General features: G+C 41.4%; 1 protein-coding gene and 1 long non-coding RNA gene across 12 annotated transcripts in view; one reads left to right on the plus strand and one right to left on the minus strand.

Moving 5' to 3' along the window:
- The window catches only part of ATXN2 (ataxin 2), a 75840-nt gene extending 52527 nt beyond the window's left edge, over positions 1–23313 (minus strand). For 10 of the 11 annotated variants that reach the window (XM_048820908.2, XM_048820917.2, XM_048820916.2 and 7 more), the window contains exons 1-6: positions 23162–23313; positions 11832–11868; positions 9580–9639; positions 8738–8809; positions 8282–8432; positions 1135–1149 (exon numbers count right to left, since the gene is read on the minus strand). In XM_048820908.2, the coding sequence (XP_048676865.2) occupies positions 1135–1149; positions 8282–8432; positions 8738–8809; positions 9580–9639; positions 11832–11868; positions 23162–23313 (487 nt within the window). Of the gene's footprint in view, positions 1–1134; positions 1150–8281; positions 8433–8737; positions 8810–9579; positions 9640–11831; positions 11869–11983; positions 12056–23161 lie in introns of those variants that run through there. The other variant, XM_048820910.2, reaches the window with a different exon arrangement.
- On the plus strand, positions 23279–26584 carry LOC142069327 (uncharacterized). The gene is made up of 2 exons (XR_012665099.1): positions 23279–23400; positions 25856–26584. It is a non-coding gene; the product is annotated as an uncharacterized LOC142069327 (long non-coding RNA).
- Positions 26585–26941: the final 357 nt, after the last annotated feature.

Here is a 26941-nt window from a genome sequence, read left to right on the forward strand (position 1 = left end):
AGAACTATATACTTTTCATTACAAATATACAGATGGAAATAAGCAGTCATTTTGACAGTAAAATCTGGGTTTCTCCTAAGATTTTAGGAAAAGGTAGGAACCAAGCCAATAGATTGTCCCTGAAGTGGAAGAATGCAGCTTTAATTTATTTTGGCAGTGTCTGAAATTGTACTGAAGAGGAACGCACACTGAAGCCATTGTGAGAAGAGTTTACATTTATATAAGAGATTTACTTGGCCACTAATCTGTTACATTTCATCTGCAATCACTGAAGGCATGTTTTAATTAAGGCTGTCAACACAGCCTAACTCTTATTCCAACTTTATCCAGTTTCACAGTCAAATTCTGTGCTTAGATCGCCACAATTTGTTGCGGCAATTATTCCATAACAACATTCAGCATTATGTCTTATAAAATACATACTGAGCTCATATATGGCATAGCAAGACCAAATAGGATACTTGTGAAGGATTAAGCATTTAAGCATAAACAGCTTTGTTAATTAGCAAATACGGTATAAAAATTAAGGAATGTGTATAAAGATAAGACAACTGAATTATATTAGCTTAATATGAAAGTTTCCCCGAACATGAAAGACCCATTAAAGAAAAAGAAACCACATGAGAGGAAAATACCCTGACGGGGGCACGTCACTTTTAGGGCTTGTTATGTGAAAAATTAGTATCAAGTCAGCTTGTAAAATGTCATTGCAGAGTCTGCCAATGAAAGCAATGATAGCACCTTCCTCCTTGAAGGCCGGCACTTTTTAGTGAGGTTATACTTTAACCTGTTACTGCCACCTAGGTTGTGCCTGTAAAGGCACTTGGGCTACTTGAAAGCTGTTCTGGAGCAGAGCAATTTATTTAGTATCATACCACTTTGTAGTTTTGAGACAATATTTTGCATACTGCAAGCAAATACAATGCAAGAGCTAAAAATCAATTTTCTACAAGGCTCAGAACAAAAAAAAAAGTAAAATTTTCTAAAAATGATTCTGTGAAATTATGCATGCATGTTTTATAGTGCCATAAATGTGCGAGCAGAGGCATTAAATTTCCATTACATATTATGGAAACAAGAACATTATGAAAAGGCAAGATGCAGAAAAACAGAGTGACCGTTAAAAAAAGTTACCTGTTTCTGAAGGAACTACAATAGATATGGAAAGAGAAAAAAAAAATTGAAAATCAGATAAAAATACACGTTCAATTTTTCAAGTGTTTCACATTACATGGTTAAATTCAGACATGGTTAAACTTCATTTATTAAGTCATGATCATAAATCATTATGAATCCTTTATCTTCGAAAAATATGACAGCCATACGTCTCATTCAAATTTTAATAAACACGTCCCTCCATTCACAGCTCCCTCTATCCCCCCGATTCTGCCTTTTCTAAAAGCATCTCAGACTATTCTACAAATCTTCAGGGTGAGGAGTTCTGAAAAAGCATCTAAACAGCACCAAGAAAAAAAGATGACCTCATTACTTTCTACTTGTAGAGTATATAAAAAAATAACTTTTAATGTTTATCACTATTAAATACAAAATAAAATGTAAGTGTTACATCAAGCCAAAGTTAAATTGTAACAAGAGAACATGTCTGTTTTTAAAAAAAGCACATTCTCTTGGGATGACTATATTTACCTATATGGCAAAGCAGCAACCTAATGAACTCAATGGCTCCTACATTTGTATGGAGTACAAAATGTATCGTCTCAGATCAAGACATTGAGTGGTCTCCAAACTCACTCTTGGAGTCATTGTTTATCCAAGAGGGAAACCCAGTTTCAAACTGCACCACAGCAGCAACTGGAAAAGTCATTCCCCACAGAATATGGTGAGTATCAGGTAAGACAGTAACCAGGTAGAGAGGGATTTATAACTTTTTGCATGTTATTGAGTCTTCTAGTTTCTACGAAGTGGCCTCAAGAGACAATGCTGAAGTACGCCACTTACAGTGTGAATAAATACTATCTGAATGATATTTTATCTATCTTGCCCACCCACTCTTTGTCTTAGATATTGGGGGTGGAGGGAGACAAAAAACATTCAATTGAGCTCTATAAAAAGCTACAAAGGTTAAAGGGAAAAAGTATGCTGTCTGATGAAGTTTACAGAACTAGCAGCAGCCTCTAATCTACAAATCACATAATTTGTAAGTGTTTAAAAACAGTAACATATAGTTGTGTATAGTCATCCTTCTCAAGATGATTAATATCAGAATCCAGTACTATTATGAAGCAATGCAGAGGCACTGTTTTCACCTATGCCTCACATTGGACACATTTTCATCAAGTTACAGAGCATGGCTCCACAAGCTTCACCATCAGGATGGATCTCAAATGCGAAAAATACAGTTACTCTTAAGGCAAACACATACTGAAAAAAACCTGACTTCTAGTCACATGACTCCAATCTCATGTGCAGCCTCCGAACAAACTTTATATGAGAGAGAGAGAGAGAGAGACAGACAGACAGACAATTGAAGCTCATGTGACTCCTTGCAGAAGAATCCCAATAATATGCCACGTTCGCTTACTTCACTGAAGGCGATCTGACAACTTTGATAGCTTAGGTTAATTTAGAAAGCCACATGGAGAACATGAAGCAGTAATCTAAAAGCTAAATAAGTACACACAGGGCACTGAGGTAAAAACAAACAAGAAGTGAGTTAGCAAAGTTAATGAGCAACTGAACATTCTGGAAAACGAGAGAAAAGCAAAGAATTCCTAAAACAAAAAAGTGCTCTTATTTTTTGATGAGTGTTAACATGGAAGACAGTCGAATACATGGAGTGCTGCTACAAATGTCAATCTGCAGCATGGTAACCAACAGGACTGTGAAACATGCTTAGCATCTATTGTATATGGCACTTCATATCACCAAAGCACTTCATGAACTATTCCCATGACACTTTGAGTGAGAGAGTGAGTGAGAGCAAGTGAGAGAGAGAAAGACAAGTCCACAATCAATCCCATTTTATACCTGTTAAGACTGAGGCAAAGAGATTAAGTAATGAGTGGATTTAGGCAAGTGAAGCCAGTAACAGCTGGAGATGTAACAGTTCCTGGCTAGTCCCATGCTACCTCTCTGACCTGATGAGGACACAGAATCCTCACCAGGGCACTAGAGTTTTAGCATTCAAATGCTTTTCTTTCCTGTTTTGAATCCTGCAACTGAGCAGTAAAGAATCTCAATGGCATTCCTTTCTCCACATGGCAAAATTGTATGGTATGCAAAGATAAGAGAGATATATACACATGTTCTGAGAAGCTTCAGATTAATATGTTCTTGAACAAGTTAGAGACAAGCTTGTCAGGGCTAGAGAGTGACTAGGGAGATTAGCATGAAATGTTTCATTTGCTCTTGTTTTCATGAGTAAGTAGGTTCTAAGTTGTTAGATGCATATTCTAATTATTGCCCCATAAGCATGACCGGGAGGTTCAGATTTTACTAAACCAGTGTGCTTTATAGTCCACTGATGTTCAAATTACTTCTCAAACTGAAACCAAGTTTGCTTTTGCTTGAAGTAAATTGTGGTTTTAGCTTAAATGTTTTAAGAGTAACAACTCTGCTGTGTATTGTCCCTGCCTACTACTGCCTTTTTTTTTTTTTTTTTTGGGGGGGGGGGGGGGGGGGGGAGAGATTTAATGATGAAACAAAAGCCTGCCACGGTTTACAGACGACGACCCTGGCGACCACCCTTTCTGCGAGTGCTGTCAGAGGGGATGGGGGTGACATCCTCAATGCGCCCAATCTTCATTCCAGAACGAGCGAGAGCTCCGAGGGCCGACTGGGCACCAGGTCCAGGAGTCTTGGTCCCATCTCCACCTGTAACTCACAGCTTGATGTGAAGGGCAGTGATGCCCAGCTCCTTGCACAGCTGGGCAACATCCTTGGCTACCAACGTAGCAGCATAGAGCAAAGACTCGTCTCTGTCGGCCTTCACCTGAATACCACCAGCCACTTGGCAGACGGGTTCCTTGCCAGAGAGATCAGTTACATGGACAAAAGTGTCACTGAAGGAAGCGAAGATATGGCAGACGCCAAACATGTTTTCCCCTTCGGCAACCTGCGGTCCCAGAGCATCAAAACAAGCTACCACCACTGCACAGTTACATTTCTTTCCTTTGTTCATATTATGCCTACTGCCATTCCCCTGCTGACACAGTTGGTCTGGAAGGATGCCACCTCCACCATTACACTCCCCCAAAAGAACTTAATAGCTATTTCCCTTTGCTTTTTTATATTTTAAACTGGTGGTACTAGCTCGGATTTACAGCACTGTCGAAGTACTGTAAACAAAACACTTCAGAATCCTGCAGTTGGAGTAGCAGAACCCACCCTCTTGAATTACTTTCTCTTAAGAGGGAAGCCAATCAGCCACATCTGAGCCTTGTTCCAATTTAAAACACGAGAGCTGGCACTGCAAGCTGGCATTTTAAATCAAGACAGCTTTTAGGACTACAAGAAATGCTGGAAGAGACTCACTCTGCTGATCCATAAATGCAAGGTAGTGGGAAGCTGCTGAAAAGTGTACATGAGCCTGGTCTGAATCTAAGTACTCTGTAGTCTGCTATCTAAGTATTTAGGAATAGAGAGTTGCTTAATGGTCACCTATTACTGAAGTTCTGTTTTGCATATTAAGGGCTGGATTTTCAGCCTTTGGATTCTACAAGCACAACCTGTACCCATACTTGGCAGGTACTTGTGACAAAGGCTATGAATAAGTACAAATAGCTTCATATTTATTTCCTTGTGCATATTCACTTACAGAAGCTAAAAAGGGAAGCAGCCTGACTGTCTTGAGCTGCCCAGTCAGCTTTATTCATCAAGCTACCCACACAGAGTAAGGCCCTAATCCTGCAGTGGGATGCGTTGGCACCAACCCTTTCACCTACAGAGTTCTACTGTAGCCAACGGGAGTCCACATGGGCATAGAAGCCAACATGAGCTCATACAGACTTTTTAAAAATAAACTGGTAACGAGCCCACTGCAACCAACCTCTTACCTTTCTTCCCTACTTCAAAATTTCTGTAGTCTGTAAGCATTCCTCTCAACTGCACAGTCTGAGACTCAATCATTTCCCCTAGCTGCCATGGTATATTAGAATATGCCAGACACTAGAATTATTGGGCACTAGTAATGTACTAGAAAAGAGTTGTTTTAACAAATGATCTATTGGCATCACAGGGAAAAATGAGTAGGGAAAGGAAATTGTTATTTGCCAGTGGAGCAGACGGACTTTTACCAAATAAATTGGAAAGAACCCTGTAGACGGAAAAAGAGAATATGGTAAGCCTACTTGCACTCTAGCTTTTGTTACCTGTCTAGGGCCTAAAGACTCCACTTATCAAACACCACATCTGCCACATCATTCAGCCAAGGTGATAATTTCAGCTGGCTCTTTCACTAAAGATTCCCCATTTCCAGGCAAGAAACCTGCATGGCTCCTGTAGAAAGCCTTGAATATGACCAGAAATGGACTGAGCTGTCCCATTCTTCCACCTCCAATATCAGCTTAGAGTTGAGACAGTTTCTGTCCTATCCACTTTGACAGGAAGAATCTTCTGTGGGATGATTGGTTATGACATAGCAGATTTAGGGATAATATCAAAATTCTCTTCACCGTTCTCAGTTCTGTGGACCATGGTCTTTGGGGCTACTCTAAGGCTCAGAACCATTGTTTAACTGCACTTCCAGATCACAAAACTCCACAGAAGCAGAACAGAATATGCATGTACAGAGGTAAAAATCCACAGGATTGAAGAGACGACTGGCTTTTACCGAATCAGGATACAGCTACAGAATTTTAGAACTAAGACCTCATGAAGGGAACATTTGTCTGAAGCTTTCTGGGGAGTGCTATTAGACCCTGAACATTTTTTTAGACACTACTCCGCTACATGCAAAGACTGCCAGCTGAGCCTGTCCTGCAACATAGCGGAGATGTCACCTGAATGAAAGGGCCATTTCTTTAAAAACTGAGCTCCCTTTCACTCTGGCCAGACTGTCCACTAACTAATTACTTCACAGCAGAGAGTTCAAGAGCTAGGCAGAGCTTTAAAAAACTTTGTTGGCTTCTGGACATGTTCTTTTGAAATCTACAGAATTTAGTTGGCTGTGTTTTATATCACACATAGTGTTGTCAAAATTAACTAGGCTCTACAATGGATACATTTCCAGTACAATACTAAAGGGGAGCATAGCTGCGCCAAGAAACTCCTATAACACTAACCTTTAGCTTTCACTGTGAACTGCAGGTGCCTGTCTGACACTACAAACCAAGAAAAACCTTAAGTTATTTTTTAAAAACAGATGGCCCACAATTCCTGTATGTCCATAAGCATGCATTACTCCCTGGGAGTCTATGTTTATTATTCATCTACTTATTTCTCGAAGGAGTTTACTATTTCTTTCAAATTTGCAAGTGTGATCAGAAGGTTCACTTACTCCTACAAATACCATCCTGGTACTATTCCTCTTAAGACACCATGGAGAGGATATGAATATTCCACTACAGATCATCATGCATTGCAGCCATCTCTGATCTACCCTGCTCCAAATCTCTATAGGTTCATCCAAGTTCTCAGAGGTAAACTCTGATCTCAAAGTAGTTGAATCTAGTATTTCCAAAGTTTCTTTATTCTCAGAGAGATTCTATCCAATAACCACATGTAGCAGGTGACCTTGTAGTCTGAGGCAGCTGCTCCTCCTCAAATACTTCCTATCAATGAAAGATACCTGGCAGGAGATCAGGAGGAAGAGAAGTAACAGAATCTACACCACTCTGCTTGCTGCAAGGGTCTGAATTATTAGCCTGAGGGCCCAACTCTCATTTATGCTAAGGGCACTTTACACTCATCTGGAAGAACTTGCACTTAAGTTCTGTACTTCACTGCCCCATGTGCTCGGACCGTGTACCTTCCCCTAAAAAGGTAGGGTCTTTCAAAAGCCTGGAATCAGCAAGCCTCTATTCTTAGGATTAACATGGTAGGTCAGAGGGCATTAAAGCAGATCCTCCTGTTATGTCTCTTCTACATCACAGATGCGTAGAAATCCCATGTCTGGGTGGTCTCTTCAGCAATAAATCCCAGGCAGTTGTGGCAAACACATCTAACCTACCAGTGATACCCGTTGAGGCCTGCCAATGTACAAGCTCTGCAGGTGGTGCACTTGTAGTTTTGTTTCACTGCACAAGAAGGAATAGATTGCCTTTCTTCTTTTGTGGTCCAGCAAAGTGAGGACTCGTTAAGCAAACAAAGGAGACCTTAGAGATTTGCTATAAACAGAGAAAAACCCTTCAAAAGAAGCAGAGCTGCCTGACCTGTGAACATCGTAGACACCAAAAAATATCTAAAGTCTTGGAGGCTGCACAGTAGAAAGAGAAGAAAGAAAAAGACACAAAAAGTCTGTGACTAGCTGTCAGGTGCCTGATATTCTATAATATTATTAACCCTTTCTGGCAGTTACAGACAAAACCATGGCTTGAAATATTAAGGTCATTGTCGTCTCAGGTCCAGCTGGATTCTTTTATATTTTTTAAAATCTGAACTATAAAGCTGTATGCAGTTGATAAGAAATAAAAGTGAGTTATTTATATACAGAGATGGGTTCTTCCTAAGAAAAAACTCATAATTTGAGCTTTTTACTCTCCACTTGTTTGCAGCAGTTCTTAGGATTTTGAAAAGAGAATGCTTTCTAAGCAAGCACGTTCAGAGACAAATCCTAATTTTTGACAAAGAGGACTTCAAAGACCACATTACTTCTGGAAGAATGCAATACATTTTAAAGTATTTATGAATTCATGGATTCTCATGTAACATTAAAGTGCCCACTAAAACAAATGCAAACAAACCATCCACATTTGTAAGAAAATCTAGCAATTTCTGTGAATAAATTACCTCATTTTCTAGAGAACCAGTAACATCACATTTGTTAATACTTCTGGAAGTTAACTTTTCAGACAACATAAAATTACTGGCAATGTTTAGCTAAATTTTTAAATCTGAGCGCCTAAAGTTAGGCTTCAACATACATATTATATATTTAAGCACCTAAATAAAAGTGGACTGATTTCAAAAAGGTGCAGAGCACCTGCACCTCCTATTGACTTCAATGAGATCTACAGGTGCTCAGCATTTCTGAAGAGTCTTATTCAGGTGCTTACATTTGGTTTTCAGAGCCTAACCCAAAGCATCAAGATTTAAAATGTTTACTTTTATGATGTAAAGCTATACCCAATTTTAAAAAGCCATTTAAAATACAGAAACATACCTCTCTTTGCATAATTGGTATCCATATCTTTAAACTGCACCATAACAAAATCTGAAGACTTGAACAAGATACTCTCTAATATGTCTTCCCGTTTTGGCCCCAGACTGGATTCTTCAGGTTTTCGATGAGCAGCATCAAGCACTAAATCACACTAACATTAAAAATACAAGTGACTTTGATTCTAAATATTTAATTTAATAATAAATATTGTGACTATTGAACAATTAATTACTTGTTAACAACCTACACAACAAGATTTGCAACAAGTATTAGGCATATTTCCCATAGTGAAGAACTTCAAAATGAAGCTGCTTGTGGGCAATTCCCAAACTGAGACAGGCTAGATCTGAATAAACTTATTAAGAATTATTTGCTTTACTATACTAACGAGTAGTAAATCAGTGAGCTTTGTAGAAAACTGATCAGAAAGAAAACAAAAACAAAAACAAAAGTTACCTTAGGACTGTAGGTTTTAAAAACTCCTTCATATATACCTCCGTTTTTCACCTGTACTTCACATTTGGATCCCTAAAATGTAAGACGAAAAAAATCAAAGAAGTTCTCTCACTCTGGCATAAAGACTGTCAAGTGACATTTGAGTGCTTTTTTCTGCACTTGTGTCTTTATGTATTTAATGTGAAGGGCTCAATTTTCAGCCAGGCCTCTACCCAATCACCATTTCCATACATTCACAAACATGCACCTATGCTTTGCAGATGCAAACACCTGTGTGCACTCAAGTTTGTCCTAATGGGGTCTGAAGTTGTCAGTTCAACACTTGTGTGCCATAAATGTTTACAATTGTTCAAGTGCACATGCAAGTTTTTGCAAGAGCAAAGTGTGCGCACGTATACATGCAAGGGGAGGGCGGAGGCTGAAAGCTTACCCAAAGTATCTAGCAGCAAGAATGTGGGACTGCCTGGGTGATTCACTTCTTATTTTCACCATGTCAGCATTTTCCTCAAAACATAACTTTTTTGGTGTGCTATAGTCAGACTTAATGATTTTTAAACTGCCATTTATTTCACTCATTCAAAATCTATCCTAAGATGGCAAAATCAAAAGAAGTAGGGTTGTGGGAAGAAACATACTATACCCATCACAAGCAACTTGCAACTTTCTAAACTAAAAAGAAACAGATAGTCACCACTGTGGTTCTTAATGGTTAAATCTTGGCACAAGCTATCCGCTGTGCTAATTTAAAGGCTCTCAATTAAGCTGCGGTTAGTTTAATATTTTATAATTAATTCTGTATCAACATCTCTAGAGATGTTTACTCTCCTGTCATGACAACTTACAACAACTGATGTAAGTATGTGAACCATTCTCATGTTTGCATAGATGCCATCAAAAGAAATCTGAAAGATAAAAAGCTTGTATCAGAAAGCAAAAAAGCAGAACTATTCACCACAACAATTCAAATGAGGTTATGGAAGGACTGCCAGCTTCAATTACTACAAAACTGAACATACCAGTTTGTAAGAGCATGTGGATCAAATACCTTGCTCAGGGCTTGCCAACATAAATTTAGTTAGCAACAACCTGGAGTGTGAATCTACTAGCCTGCTGCACACTGCTGACATGCACTAACAGTGCCTCAGTGCACTCTGATCTACTCCTGTTTCAAAGCAGGGTAGATCAAAGTGCACCAAGAAACTGTTCGTGTGTGGCAGGCTAGCATGGGGCAGATTTACACCCCAGCTTCATGTGAACTACATACTCCTGTAGACAAGGGTAAAACACAAAATTCATTAATTCACAGGTCACTAGTTGACTCAATGCCAACAAAGGAATCAAGCCTCTCCATCATCCAAAAAACCTCAAACCCCTCCCAAACATGCCTTGCTATCATTGCCCTCCAGTTTAAGACTACAGGCTGTTGGTGCAAATACCTCAACTGCCACCCAAGAAAGAGAGCTGCTTTAGCTAAAAGCCTGTTGATATACCTTCTCTCCCCCCTCCATTTCAGGGACTAGCTAACAGACCCAGGTTTAGGGTGACCAGATAGAAAGTGTGAAAAATCAGGACGGGGTGGGGCGTAATAGGCGCCTATATAAGTAAAAGCCCCGAATATCAGGACTGTCCCTATAAAATCGGGATATCTGGTCAACCAACCCCAGTCATATTAGCAGCAGTTAAAAGCATCAAATTATAAATTCCCAAGACGACGACAGAACATATTCTAAATAAACCAAGACCAGATTTACAATCGTATCAAAATCTAAGATCCTAAGCTAGGCAACCCCACCAAATATCAAGCATGATGCTAGATTTATTGGATTTGCACTTGCATACGTTAAGTGATGAGAATGTGCGCATGGTGCGACATCTCTCCTCTTTCCCTGCCAGCTTCATTCTTGTGAGCCAACAGATGCTGAAACAGATGAATACCCCATCATATTTTGAGCTTGTCAACTGACTGCATCTCTTTTAGGATGTGTCAAACTGTTTAGTTTAATCCAGTTATGCCTATGTATTGAAGTATATGTTTTATGACATCACCCATTGTTCTTAGAAACCATCTTTAGAGGTTCATACTTCAATATTTGTTAGTGTGGGTGATTTAAAGACATCAAACACAAAACAGTTTGTTGAGCTTTAGCCTCTCAGACAAAGTATATGAAGTTTGAAGGGACAAGGGGAAATTGTGTGCTTTACTGTTACTATAAAGACACTTTTCTATCTGTAAAAATGATGCACTAGGTATAACCTTAGCCATTTCAAGTCACCCTCTCCCCCTACAAAAAAATTAAACAATTGAATTGCCCTCAAACACCCGCACCATATCAAAGTTGTACACATACATGCTTTTAGGGAAGGGCTTACCAAAAGGTGTGGAGGCAAAGTTTAACATAATTTTTGTTTCACTAGAACTCCAAATGTGTAGAACTATATAACTATGCTAATTTGTAGAACATTTTTCAGAGCTGTACGGAACTTGTAATAACCAAAACTAAACTCCCAGTTTAAGAGAGAAATTAGACCAACCTTATCTATAGTGCTAAAACATTTGTTACTTTTGTTCAACCCAGTGATGTCTTGAACTAGCTTTGGACTTCTCCACTTAAGGGAGGGACTAACATTACAGGCCTCAAATAGGAATGAACATGTAGCCATTGCCATGAGTAACACCTATATAGGTACTACTATGCACGTGTATGATGCAGTTGCCAAGAATATATAGAAAACAGATTTACACAGCCACAGGTCTATATTTTGTAGGTAAGTGCTTTGTTTGGGAGACTACTAGAATTAAATGAATGCAAGGCCCTAAATTTCAAGAGAGTCACTCAATGTTTGATCAAATGTTTTCTAACAGTGTCTGTGAAAATGGCTAGAATATCCACAAAGGTATTAAAACCAAGAGATATTTGACAATTAAGACAGTTTACTGTCTGCTATTCTCAAATTACCTATCTACAATGACCCAAAATATTAGAGATTTAAGTTTATTTTCCTGAAACAAGAGTTGAAATTTTCAAGTTGTTAGATATTAAATTTCCATGCAAAGCAACATAGTACTATGAGAAACAATGAAATATGTACTTACTGTAGGCTGAGGTGGCCCTTTGCCACTGCTGCGACCTCTGAAATTATTAAATATGTATCAGATTCAATAGAAACAAGACAATAAGATTGCTGAAATTAGACATCACTTGAACTCAAGTATTCAGGGAAACTGGTTGAGTACAGGAAACCTACCCAGATTACAGGTGTTGGAGAAAAAATATCAATCTCAAAGAGGAAGAAGCGTTTTATCCCAATAAAGTTTCCCTTACATCTTTTAAAAAAAAAAAAAAAAAAAGCAAAGATAAATATTAAAGCTCCTCTAACATTTTCCTCTATCAAGAGAAAACCTAATTTAGAATCATTTTACTAATCTTAAAAAGATACCATTTCTACATCTACAACAGACCAAGGAACATAGCAGTGAAGGAACATTTCTAAATCAATTTCACTTTAAGACTTGTTACCTCTTAAATACTAGCCCTTTTTATACTTAAGTTATCATGTATTTATGACCAAGTGCTATGTGTCACAAAGGTAATTATTTGACGTTTCAAGTTATAGAGTCAAGTACCACTGCAGAGTCATAACTGAGAATACTAACGTACATCCAGAAACAGAAGTGGCAACTTTATAAGCAAATAAGTGTGAATTATAGCATTTTTATTCTACTAAAAGGCGCTGATACCATAGTACTCTAGAATAAAGCATAGCAATATTACAGATATTACACGTGTATCTAAGATTGTAAAAAAGTTTTTGTATTTAATAAATTTTATTTTGAAACAGTATTATCACAAAATGCACATGCCCATGAGAATAGTGTTCTGGTTTCATGTTAAGCCACAACTTTTGCATTTCTGACTTCAGACTTCTAATTTTATAACCTTAATGTTACATAATGTAAGTTTTTTGCATTTTAATCTGATCATCTTGCCTCCTGCCACTCCAAAGAAAAATTCTGGAGGCTATTTAGATTAGAGGAATTTGAAAGGCACTTTCTTTCTGTGGTGATCCCAAACTCAGAAAGTGTTCATTCTAAAGTTCAAACAGCTTTCAATCCTGAATCTGTTTCTGCACTGAAATCTGTATGAGGTGAGATATAAACTATGAAGACACTGTCAGTAGTAAAATAAATTGGCATGCCTAATATTAAACATTAACAGTGCAAAACATGAGTTTCTAAAACGTTAGAATTTGTTTTTCTGTAAATAAAAAAGGATCTGAATAGCCATTCTGAAAATCTGGTACTACTATATTGGGCAGTTCATTATATAAGAGTCAGAAAGCAACTTGCCTTACTTAAAAATGAGAGACTTTTTCACCCTTCCAAAACTAAAACAAAATCCAGAACAGCTAACCATTTTTTCTTCAAACATTTACAAAAATAAAGGCCAACGTCAACTACAGAAAATGTCAGGCCCAAAACTAAAGCTTATGCTTTATGCAACTCAAAACAAGGGATTATGGAAGTGTCTCGAACCTATAGCAGACACTACCAGGCACCAGCTATAGGCGAGAGTCTGTCTGGCATTAGACCTGCATAGCAGTAACAAACACTTCTATAGTGCTTTTGAATTACACTCAAATTACTTTACAAAGTGATATAAAGCATAAGATGTTCATATGTAGAAAAAGATCTACATTTCCAACATTAAGAAAAAAGTTGACTGAATATTAGCACTTCTGAGTCCATGTGTTTACCTTTTATAGAGCTGCATAAAAAAAAAACATGAAAGAATTTGCAACTATCTGAATAAGGACTTGTCTACATAGGGAATCTGGCTGGAATCGCTATTCTGCAATAGCTCCCTCATGTGGACACTCCTAAGGCTCATCTATGCTACAGGGACTACAGTGGTCTATAGTACTGCTATTATGCCACCATAACCCCATAGTATAGATGCAGCCCACAGTGACAGAAGGGGTTTTTCCATTGCTTTAGGTATCCACCTCCCCGAGTGGTGGTAGCAAGGCTGATAGAAGAATTCTTCCATTGATCTAGTTGCATCTACACCAGGGGTTAGGTCACCATAGCTATAGCACTCAGAAGTGTGAATTTCACATATCTCTCAGCTATGCCAATCTAAAAATTTAACTGTAGACCAGACCTTATTCTGGAATAAGGGTGTCCATGCAGGGAGTTATTCCAGAATAGCTGTGGCACTTTAAAATTCACACCCAGTCTTCTTCCAGAATAACTTCCTCATGGAGACAAGTCTTAAATTCCTAGTGCCAATTTAAAAGGTACCAGCATACAAATAATTTTCCAACTGTCTTACGTATTCCATATTTGGCACATTTGAAGAATGAAATCTTCTACACTGGAATATATTGTGTAATATCTTTCTGAATCATAGTAATAGTCCCTTTTGGCCTTAAAGTCTATGTTAGGTCAATTGCACATGTAACCACACAAAAAGCACAAGTACTGGTGGTCCTACAAGTACCTAGAATCACACATTTTCTGAAAAGTGATACTGAATGCTAAGGTAGCTGCTCACGAGTAGCCCTACAGGTTCATCACTGTGATAAAATGTCACAGATTCAGTGTTTTTTGGTCTGTCCAAGACTTCTCTTTGTATTAAGAAGAAGAAGGGGAAGAGGAAGACTCTGAACTGTTGGCTGCCCTGTTTAAAATATAAGCTTCTAGAGCAGCGGTTCTCAACCCACGGCCTGCTGGCCAATCAGCACACAGCTGTGGCTAATGTGACATCCTCAGGACCATACAGGTAGTATATATATTGTGTGGATGCAGCCCACATAGCACACAGAGAGCTGCATATGCGGCCGTCAATGGTAAATAGGTTGAGAACCACTGTTCTTGAAGCATGACTTCATCCTTCTTTCTGTTTTACACAGCCTCACGCATACTGATGATGCCCCATAATTAGTAATAAAATACAGGTCATTCAGAAGACAAGCTGCCCAATTAGTTTTCAGAAGTCTAGTGAAACATTATAAACCAGGGAAGTAAATAAAAGTTTATTTGCATGAGTTCTCCGCCTCTCCATTAGCATCACAAAATAGTGCCACGCACTTTATTTTGAGCTTTGGTTACAAGTAGCTGACTAGATTAATCACTTGTCAAACTACATGCTCTGGCATGGTGAGCCCTTCATGTTCCTGTAACATAGGAACATCCATCTGTGCCACTCATGCAGAAGGCAAAAAAGTGATGTAATCAGAGGTGAGAGCTCCATGAAAGAAGCTATAGCTGAGTTTTCATTGTGCTCTATTACACTAATGTTCAAAACATTTAACTTTTAAACATTACAGAAAAGTCAGACAGCTGACTCAACCAGCCTCAAAGCAGGCTAGAAATTAGCTTGGAGATTCTTCACCAGACTCTCTTTTGTTGGTGTCAAGAGTCATTTTAGTAACCTGGATGCCTCCAACATTTAAAAGTGACCATCACAGCTGAAAAGATTAAGAAATCACAGTTTTATTCTAGTAAGAAGTGCTTCTTAGCCTATAAGCTTTTAGGCTGCTGGACTGAGCAAAATGGTTGCAGTTTTTCTTTTAACATTTTCAGTGTGCGCGAAGTTATAAATTCCACATCTGCTGCAGCACTTCCATTAACAAAGTTACTGTTTTTTCCTTTGTTTCTGTAGCAATGGTCCTCAGCAAAAATTCTCCTTGTCCCCACTAGCAGTAATTTCTCAAATTCTAAATTGGTTCAAGAGTTAGATTAACTATTGGGTTTTCGCCTACTGCATTATGAGCTACTAGATACCTTTCTGAATCATACTTCTTGTTTTCAAGCTACATCTTAAGCCCTAAGGAACGGGGGGGGGGGGGGGGGGGGAATTCACCAAGATTTTAATAAAAAGAAAAGGAGTACTTGCGGCACCTTAGAGACTAACAAATTTATTTGAGAATAAGCTTTTGTAAGCTACAGCTCACTTCATCGGATGCATTCAGTGGAAAATATAGTGGGGAGATTTATATACACAAGAGAACATGAAACAATGGGTGAACGCCACTAGTCATCACCTTCAGCCCCCAACTAAAACCTCTCCAAGCATCATCGAGGATCTACAACCTATTCTGAAGGACGACCCATCACTCTCACAGATCTTCGGAGACAGGCCAGTCCTTGCTTACAGACAGCCCCCCAACCTGAAGCAAATACTCACCTGCAACCACACAACAGAACCACTAACCCAGGAACCTATCCTTGCAACAAAGCCCGTTGCCAACTGTGTCCACATATCTATTCAGGGGACACCATCACAGGGCCTAATCACATCAGCCACACTATCAGAGGCTCGTTCACCTGCACATCTACCAATGTGATATATGCTATCATGTGCCAGCAATGCCCCTCTTCCTTGTACACTGGCCAAACTGAACAGCCTCTACGTAAAAGAATAAATGGACAGAAATCAGACATCAAGAATTATAACATTCAAAGACCAGTCGGAGAACACTTCAATCTCTTTGGTCACTCAATTACAGACCTAAAAGTGGCAATTCTTCAACAAAAACTTCAAAAACAGACTCCAACGAGAGACTGCTGAATTGGAATTAACTTAGGCTTGAATAAAGACTGGGAGTGGATGGGTCATTACAAAAAGTAAAACTATCCCCCCCTCCCCCCGTTCCTCAGATGTTCTTGTCAACTTCTGGAAATGGCCCACCTTGATTATTACTACAAAGGGTCGCGCCCCCCCACCCCACGCTTTCCTGCTGGTAAGAGCTCACCTTACCTGATCACTCTCGTTACAGTGTGTATGGTAACACCCACTGTTTCATGTTCTGTGTATATAAATCTCCCCACTGTATTTTCCCACTGAATGCATCCGATGAAGTGAGCTGTAGCTCACGAAAGCTTATGCTCACAATAAATTTGTTAGTCTCTAAGGTGCCACAAGTACTCCAGTTCTTTTTGCGAATAAAGATTAACACGACTGCTACTCTGAAACCAAGATTTTAATATCATTCTGCTTATATCTTGCAATGCAACCACAGTGGTACGTGCCTTCTAATAGAGGCCAATCAACTTGATGTTTCTATCCCAATAAGAAAAGGCTCAACCTCAAAGCATCCTTGCAGAAGTACAATAAATAATATTCTGAGCCATTATAATTTATTATGTTCATAGCACCCAACAGCATATTAGATTTTAACTAAGCAGAGAGATATAGATTAATGGTAAACTCTTTGGGTCAGGGACTGAGACATAACCTAAATGAATGTAACGACCAGTAAGGACAGGAGGAGGTGAGAAGGGAAAGCAATCACAGCAATTACCATGCAGATTGTCTAAGCAGTGCATATCCTGACTGTTCAGCTAAGTTTCAGACTCCAAGGAGAGACTGCTGAATTGGAACTAATTTGCAAACTGGATACAATTAACTTACGCTTGAATAAAGACTGGGAGTGGATGTGTCATTACACAAAGTAACACTATTTCCCCTCCTACTGTTCTTGTAAACTGCTGGAAACGGCCCACCTTGATTATCACTACAAAAGGCTCCCCCCCCACACCCCCCTCTCCTGCTGGTAATAGCTCACCTTTCCTGATCACTCTTGTTACAGTCTGTATGGTAACACGCATTGTTTCATGTTCTCTGTGTATATAAAATCTCCCCACTATATTTTCCACTGTATGCATCCGATGAAGTGAGCTGTCGCTCACGAAAGCTTATGCTCAAATACATTTGTTAGTCTCTAAGGTACCACAAGTACTCCTTTTCTTTTTACGGATACAGACTAATACGGCTGCTACTCTGAAACCTAAGTTTCTAATGTAATAAATTATTACTCACTTCTTGTGGGCACTGCAGAAGTGAGGTTAAGGAGGGATTTGACTAAGAGGGTAGCAGCTGGCAGACTAAACTTGGAAATCATTCCATGCATGGTGGGGGAGCAAAATCACAGATAAAGGCACAGACGTTGTCTGTTAGAGTATGTGTCTCACAAAAGAAACAGTTTAAGCCATTATTTTGTAGGAAGAGCGCCAAAATAGCAAACTTCTCATATCAGGTCAATATTTACATTATGAGTCTGTTGTGCTCAGAAGTCACATTGAAAATTCAGACTGTTACAAAAGGGTATTTATTATCCCATATGTGAAATGGTAAGTAAGTTTTCTTGGTAAGTAAGTTTTCTAGGTTTATAAAAGGTAAATCATACTATTTATAAATGCTACACAATTATACTTCAGTTATTATCACCTAAGCTTCAAATATCGTACGAATATAAATACAAGCAGAAAGCAGTTCCTTTAAACTATTTAAAGAATTGTCAACTTTTATAAATTTTTCTAGTTAAAAAAAAAAAACATACAAAGAACACATGAATGTTTAAAGAAAGAGAACTTAGTTTTCCAACAATATACATAAAGTCTCATGATTTTTCTCCAAATGGAATATTTTGTTGGTTTCATTGATTTTGCTATACAAGACTGAACATTAGAAACATCTCCATACATACACTGCATTTAATGGAAATAGCTAGGGCAGACAGTTTAAAACAAGCAACTGCAAACTACAATTGTTAAATTGAACAGAGCAAAGAGAAGACTTTTGGGGGCATCAATTAGTAGTACTAAGGCTTCAAAGACGATATATGGGATGAGTTGGCTTCAGAATGCTTTCCCTACAAAATAATTGCCTAGAAACTGTAAACCAGTTTCTTGTATTAGAGAAATACCTTAACAGACAATTGTACTTTTTTCTCCAACAGATTCTCTCAGGCCTGGTCTACACTACAAAGTCAGGTTGATGTAGTCACCTTGTGTCGACCTATTTGTGCATGCATAACTGCCTGCATCTTCTGAGAACCTCTACAAAAGTCTATCTACCTCAGCTGAGTTCAGCATCTTGCAAAATCAGACTGTCTTTATAAAAATGTTTGTGTACCACAGATTAAAAATCCTACATGAAGTATTAAAGCAAGATTTTTCAGTAGATTTTCTACAATACTGTCTACTTAATGCTAAACTCCTTTTAAAGTACACTTACTCCATCCTGTAAATAAACAGTGAACATGAGGTCAAAGTTACAGCTCAGTAACTTGTATCAGTGTCTCTTTTATATACACCTCTTATATAAAGGAGGACTGTTGATAAGAGAGGCACTGAAGAGCCTTCTTCACATAATTGTTGCAAATCACAACCATTCATATTGTCAATTGCACTTTCTAGAAAGTATGAAACAAACATCACACTGATAACTGTTTATGAACATTAGTAGCAATCTACAATTAAGAGTGACCTGTAGGTTGCAAGTTATTCTGTTTGATAATTTAACAGTGTTACATTCCAGCAATATGAGTTACTAACTAATTTGATGTAGATTTTATTATAAACTTGACCACCACAGAAGATTATGTAATCCTGGAAAATATTTTACACATGTAGTGCCCTCCATCCAAGGACCTCCAAGTGCTTTAAAATGGTAAGTTAAACCTTGAAGGAGCACTGAGAGATAAAATAGGAAATTATCCTAATTCGGCAGCTGAGAAAAGTGAGGAACAGAGAAATTTAGTAACTTACCCTAAATCACACAAATCAACTCCTAGTCAGACACTTTACACACAAAACAGCCCACCTTTCCCTAAAACAGTTACTAACACAATGTACAAAAATGAAAAAAAGTTACAGGTATTCAATAAGACACCAAGGGAATGATTACTATATCATAAAATGGTTACTGTGACAGAGGTGAAGGCTTCTAGTCAACTGAGGTCACTACTAAAAGCGTGCATGCACACAAGCACAGAGGACAGTAAGCTCTTTAGGGTAGAGAAAGTGGTGGTTTAACTTTGACTCTGGCACAACCAGTCTGCATTTTAAAAGAAGCCACTACAATAGTATCTAGGAGTTAGCATACACTGAATATTCTCAACTAGTTTCTGTCCAGGTGGGACAACCATTCTTCCTCCTGCTCTTGGTGTAGGCTTTTTGATGAGACTACTGAAAAGTGAAAATGACTAACCTACTTCATCGCCTAAAAGGAAATCTGATAGAGAACAATTAGCATTAATAGTGAAAAAGGGAGTTTTCAATCATTTCAGCTTTAATCTGTTTATAAGCAAGGAATTTTTAAAATACTTTTAACTTACATCCCTTTAAAACTGAATGTTCAGCACAGTTGGGCAATTGATCAAGATGCTAAAGTACAGAAAAATAGTTTTCTACAATTGTAACTCAACTACTCAAAGTAGACCCTGATTTAAAAGATTGTTTTAAATAACGTTGCCTGAGGACAAAAATATTGATATTTCCTTGTAATAATACAATTTTCCTTTGGATGGTGCCTCCTGATGAGACTGATGCAACTGTTTACGATTACAGGAGAGATGCAGAATAACTAAATTTATAATTGGATAAAACTGAACCAAACATCAAAATATAATTTGAGAATGTTTGACTAGCATGCTGTAGCTTGTCAGGTCTGTATACAGTGTCTGTATTTTTTGTAATAGTTTTTTCAGCGGTTGGACAGAGGATACCAACAGCATGTTATGTCCATATATGCCATATTCCACATACAGACCATAAATAAGTATGGCATTTAACACATTTGCCAGTTTGTAAGAGACACATCTGCTTCTTTTTGAGAGGTTTTGTTTTCTAAATATTCTTACTGAGAGGCTGCTAATCCCCCACCCAAAACACACAAATCTTTTTCTTATATAAGGGTAGTTAAGCAATCATTCTGAAAGCAAATCTAGTGAATTAAGCAACGCAAGGAAGCATTCCATCCCACTATCAAAAGAGAAGCAGGTGCTTGTCCTTACTAATTTCTACCATTATAAACATTTTGCCTCCAATAGCGCAAATGAGCTTTATGGCCAAATTTCAACTCCTAAAAATCTGACTACCCATGCAAAGCAACAGCATGTGCATCTCAAGAATGTATTACGCATGTAAACATTATGGAGTTATAAGTAATAAAAGTGTTAAGAAACCAGCTTACCACAAGCAAGAAACAATTTAATTTTTCATTACAAAGTTTAATACCAAGGCACAAAGATTGTAAAACACATTTTTAAAAAACAAACTGTTCTTTAAACTCTGCACACAAACAGGACATACATAAAAAGAAAAGGAGTACTTGTGGCACCTTAGAGACTAACAAATTTATTTGAGCAACAGCTCATTTCATCAGATTCATCACGAAAGCTTATGCTCAAATAAATTTGTTAGTCTCTAAGGTGTCACAAGTACTCCTTTTCTTTTTACAGATACAGACTAACATGGCTGTTACTCTGAAACAGAGCATACATACAAATTTGCAGCATGAGGTAAATTTTAATAACACTGATAATCCAAAATTAAGATTTTTCTCTAAGATACCAGTGGGAGTGTTTTAAAGGTGCTTCATTCAGCACCTTGGCAAGACTTCCAGTGAGAGAAAGTCTCAATTTTACAGGATCCTTCATCTAGAAAGCTCTCAAAGTGCTGTACAGGTTACATAAACTGAACGTCAAGTTAACTGTCCCTGTAACAATTTATCCACTTGAAACCAAAAGGGTAACATAGGTAAGAAGAATGTAATTGCTTTCATTGGAATTTGAGCAGGAAACATGAGCTGACACCCTTTCTTTTGCACACACTTACAAAAGGGTTCACGTCCCCACTAAAATTTTAAGAGAGGAATGTTGAATTCAAGAAATCACTTCAGCAAACTGCTCAAAGTGTCAATACATTTTTAGTTTGCATTGTTCTTTTCACCCTAGATCTTTTCCCCCACTTTGTTTTATTGACTGGTAATGAAGTAAAATCCTGCTTTCAGATGTGTCCCACAACAGTTGTCTAATATATTTTGTTTTACTGCTAGCACACAGAACTGAGTAAGAGTAGAACTGCCAAACTAGAGCATAATGGAAGAGGGAAAACTTAAATACCAAGTGCCCTGAGACCAGGAACTCCAAAAGGGAAACATTATGCCTGATCTCTCAAGGTGTCAGGAGATCCAGGATACCAGAAAGTCTACATGATGGGGAGGGGGAGGTGACAGAGGCAAGCACAACTAAACAGTGGAACCCTTTGGAAGATGAAGAATTGGGAGCATATCTTTGCCCTGAGAATCATACCCAATCATCAAGCAAAGGATAGCAGCTCTGATACAGGGTCAGAAGTTGCAGGGGGAGTCTCAGTACCAACAGTGGGCGATGAGAACCCCTGACACCTCCCACCAGTGAAAAACGTCTTCACATTACGGACTTGGATGGCATTTCACTCCATGAGCAAGTGTGCTTAAAAACCTCGTCTCCTCTGCAGGGGTTAACGTGAATCACCTTCACCGGCATTTGCAGACTCGGACACTTTAAGCAGTGCCCCTAGCAGGCGGCCCGGCGGGGACGAGCCGCCTACTGCAGTGCGAGCCGCCGGGCTGGAGCAGACTCACTACGCGGGTCTCCATACAACGCCTATTTCGAAAATAAAATGGTCACCTCTGTACCGGCAGCAGGCGCGCCGGCCTGGCTGCGGGCAGGGCGCCCACTCGCTGGGCCGGGCCCTCCTTCCCCCACCCTCGCAGGTGGGGTTTAGTCCCCTCCTCCCGCAAGCGGGACCCGCCCGCCCGCCGGCCGAGCGAGCCCCTCAGCCGGCACCTTCCGGCCTTAGGCCGCACGACGGGAGCCGGCCCCCTCGGCGGCACGAGCGCCCTTCGCGAGCCGGCCTTGGCTTTGCTGCAGCCTCGGCCTGGGAAACAGAGGCCTAGCAGCGCCTGCTCCACTGCGGAGCCACCAGCCCCCGAGTGGGCTGCCCCTCCCCGGCCGCGCCGCTGCCCTCGCCCGCCTCCAGGGCCGGGGGCCCCTTCACCCCCCTCCCCGCGATGCCAGGCCCAGGCCAGCTCCTCCCCCTCTCCAGGGCCGGGGGCCCCTTCACCCCCCTCCCCCCGGCCATGCCAGGCCCAGCCCCCGCCTCCAGGGCCGGGGGCCCCCTTCCCCCCCTTCCCCTCCCCGCGATGCCAGGCCCAGCCCCCGCCTCCAGGGCCGAGGGTCCCTTCACCCCCCTCCCCCCGGCGATGCCAGGCCCAGGCCAGCTCCTCCCCCCCTCCAGGGCCGGGGGCCCCTTCACCCCCCTCCCCCCGGCGATGCCAAGCCCAGCCCCCCCCCCAGGGCCAGGTGCCCTTCACCCTCCCCACGATGCCAGGCCCAGCCCCCCCCCCCCCCGGGCCGGGTGCCCCTTCCCCCTGCCCGGCATCTCCGGCGGACTAGACCCACCCACCCAATCGCCCCCGCTCCGCCGCCTCGCCGCGGCCTAGCAGGGAAAGGGAATCAGCGCCCGGCCCGCGCCGCGTCCTCTGCCGCGCCCCCACCCTCCCTTCCAGGCCGGGGGCCGCTGAAGGCCCGCGCGGAAGCGCTGCTCTGCGGCCCGCTCTCCCCCCGCCCAGGCCCGCGCCCCAGACCCACCTGCCCATATTCTGCCGCCCGCCGCCGCCGCCTCCCCCCGCTGCTGCCGGGATGCCGGGGCCGCCGCTGCCGCCGCCGCCGCCGCCGCCGGGGGGTTTGCGGTTGTTGCCGGCGGCCTGGGCCGCCTGCTGCTGCTGCTGCTTGAGGGACATGTCGAAGGGGCCGGGCCGGGGCCTGCTGCGCTCGCTCGCTCGCTGCTCCGGAGCCGCCGCTGTCTCGGCCGGTTGCTCCCAAACAGTGTGAGCCGGGCCGGGAGGGAGGCAGGGAGGGGGAGCGCGAGCGCGCGGGCAGCGGGGCGCGGAGGGATCCGGCGGGGGGAGGGGAGGCGCGCTGCGTACCTGCCCGCCCAGCCCTGCCCGCCGCCTGACAGCGCCCCGCCGGGCGGCCGCGCCCAGCCCCGCGGCCCGGAGGACCCGGCCGGGGGCGTTCGGGAGCCCGGCTCCGCTCCGCCCCGCCGCCGGGAGCCTCCCCGCGGCCGGACTCTTTACGGGAAGTCGGAAGGGTCTGAGCGGGGAAGCGGCGGGTGAAGGGGCGGCCGGGGAGCGAGCGCCGGCCGGGACACGTGAGGCGGCCGGGGACGGGCCCAGGGACACCGGGGGGGGGGGGGGGGGCGACGGCACTAACGCCGGCGGGGCGACGCTCCGTCTTCCCGTCCCTCCCTCCACGCCGCGCTGGCTCGTTCCCTGCCGGGGTGTGGGCGGCCCCCAGCCCGCCCCTCAGAGCCCGGCCCAGGCGCTCCCCGGCGCCGCTGGAGGAGAGCGCTCCCCGCCGCTGCTCCCTCGGCCCGCCCTCCAGCAGCGCCGGGGCAGGGCAGTGGAGGCAGCTGCGCGGGCACCTACCTTACCGTGCCCCCCCCCCCCTCCGTCCGCGGCGGGGCGCCGGGCCCCCGGCCGCCCTCCCTGCAGCAGCCGCAGACCCCGCTGCCGGGCAGCTGAGGGCTCAGTGGAGCCCCCTGGGGCGAGGCTGGGACCACAGACGCTCCCCTGTGCCGCGTTACCTCCGGCTGCTCCACAGCTTGCTCCACTGCTGTCTGCTCCCGCTCCGGTTACCTGCTGGGGTTGGGGCTGTTGAGGGCCCAGCCCTGCAATAGGGTCCCCTAGCAGAGACTTCTGCACTCCTGGGACCTGGCAGACTTCCCGGAGGCAGAGCAGGCTCCTGATTGCAGGATTCGGGCATTAGATGGTTTTAAAAAAAAAAAAATGGGCCCAGACCTCGAGATTTGTAATGCACGGTGTTATTTCAAGTTTATGAACACTGTATGCCCCTCCTCCCATAAATTCACACATTTTAGAGGACTGCTAATAGATAAAACAATTATGGGAATTAGTGGTTAATAATTATTGTGCCTTACATCTTCAAATCACTTTTGCAAACATTCTTAAAATTCCTGTGAGGAAGATAAATACAGTATACCTGTTTTACGCAAAGAAAACGGAGATAGAGGTTAAGGCTTTTACTAGTTCTAGCTACAGAATTGACCTCAGGTAACATTTAAAAATCTTTGCTTCCCTCTTTGCTGGAGCACATAGGCATGCAGCTGACCCCGGAGCTGTAACATTCCCTCATCTCTCTGGATTTTAGGAAACTGTTTCCTTCACCTGGAGGAGGAAGTGAGGCAGCTCAGATTACAGTTGTGTATGACATCACTCTTCAGAGCCTCCACCAGAGAAGGAAATAAAGATCTAATATTTATATAAAAGACATTTGAAAAAAGCTCAAGCCCATCTGCAGTCAGAAAAGTAGTAAAGGAACAAATCGTTCTTTTGCCTTTGCATTTCACCTTTTAAAAGACTTATCCAAGGCTACACTGAGTTTCTTAATTTCAGTCCGCTTAAGCAAATTGCCCCAGCTACCAAACAAAAAACCAAACTCAAATGATATATGCAAACTTCTAAACAAGTAGTTTCAAATTTTGAGGAATCAGTGGTCCTTTAAATGTAGATTTACCACATAACATCAGTAACTGATAACAGCATTAGCTTTGTATTTAAACAAAGCTGAAATGGATCCCACTGGGTTATCACATTTTGCCAACTCCTTCAGTACTTAATTTTTTTTAAATGCAGTTTAAGACATTCAAAAAAAACTTTATACAGTTAATGTTGGATTGCCATAATTGGTAGAAGGCAGGACATACTGTAAGTGCTGAAACGCCAACTAACCCTGGTTGCAAGACATTTTATTAATGTATGGTATTGAAAATCAGCCAATCTTAAACATAAATTTTAACTTTAGATCTCTTTGAGGTGTTCCTTGTACCAGTTACTTTATTCTACTTGTCATTTCCAGAAGCATGGAAGTGCAGCCAATTCATTCTAATATGTAAAAATAAAATCTGGACTGACCTGCTAAAAGTCTGTCATGTACATAATTAGCATGAACAGATGGAATTTCAAAACCAGGAGAATAAATTGATTTATAACCATGGTTACTCAAAATTCTTGAGGCTAATCTATTCATGGCAACTCTCTAGGAATCCCAGAGAATGGAAGTGTAATAAAAAGGAATGCTGCTAGGCAGGCGTTATTTATACACCTTGCTTGTAAATCAAGTTTTCCTATAGGTTTGGCAGAGTTGTGGGTGGTAAAACACAATGGTAAGAAACCCAGCAACATTTAAGTTTCTTAAATTAGAATTTCCCCCACATGTGTACACTTTTGGCTGCTAAGTTTCTTGTTTTGTTTTATCTTACAGGCCTGAATAATGATGTGGTGACATTATTGGCTGTGTGACAGTAGATGCCAACTGAAGTGGACACAGAAGAAAGAATTCTTTATATTTAATTGGAAATGCTTGCACTGTGTGGAGCCAGAAATTTAAAGCTCTCTTTTTTCTCCCCTTTTCAGTAAGTTTTGTGGGAAACTAGTGATTTCATAACCGCAGGAATTAAAAGTCATGAACATAAAGTATTTATGCAGTTTGTGGAAGAGACTTCTGTATGCAGCGTTGGAGACGGCTAAAGTTACCCCAGCACAGGTTTCGATGACATTTGCAGCAAAATTAGTCTTATGCCAAAACTCTGTAACGCACCTGGTGCCTGCTACTAGAGATGATCTTGAGCCTTAAATAATTTAAAAAAAAAGTTTTATTTTCTTTAAAGGCAACCTGCATGTTTTTATAAAGTGAAGCAAGTATCCTGAACACCTAAATTAGACTAAGGTCTTCAGAGCATTGCCTGAAGAGATCATCATACATACAGTTCCTAGTAATATGGTGCTTTAATCACGACAGGGGCCTCAACAGGCTACTACAATACAAATAATGTAGCAGTTAAGAGACTTTCAAGCTTGTTTCAAGGCATATTTTAGATCTTTCAGTTTAGTTGGAGCTGAAAAGGATTGTGTCTAGTGATGTACCAATGTGCCCCGAATGTAAAGGAAATGACAAGATACAATTAAAGCAAGTAAAATTGACAACATACAATTGATTATTCAATAGATTTTTGCATATTAAATTTTAATTCTAGAAAAATATTTTAAGTAAGAGCATACTATCAGTTTGATATGCAGGTACTAAACACTTATCTGATCCAGAAACAAAGCTAGAAAGAAAGTCAGTAGCATGATCTGGCATGCATGAGATTGACAGTCCTTGCAGTTCAGAGATGCTGGAATGAGTGCACTTGGAAGCAGCCTATGGCAATGCATCCCAAGAGATCTAGTATGAACGCAGATATTTAAACAAATTTTCTTTTACATTTTGGGTATTGTATAAAAACAGTCTCTTGTTAATGCCTGGTATAGCAACCTGGGTGTTAAGTGATTGATGTCTACTGGAGTT

The sequence above is a fragment of the Caretta caretta genome, chromosome 15 (assembly GCF_965140235.1).
Source record: "Caretta caretta isolate rCarCar2 chromosome 15, rCarCar1.hap1, whole genome shotgun sequence".
Taxonomy (NCBI): Eukaryota; Metazoa; Chordata; order Testudines; family Cheloniidae; genus Caretta; species Caretta caretta.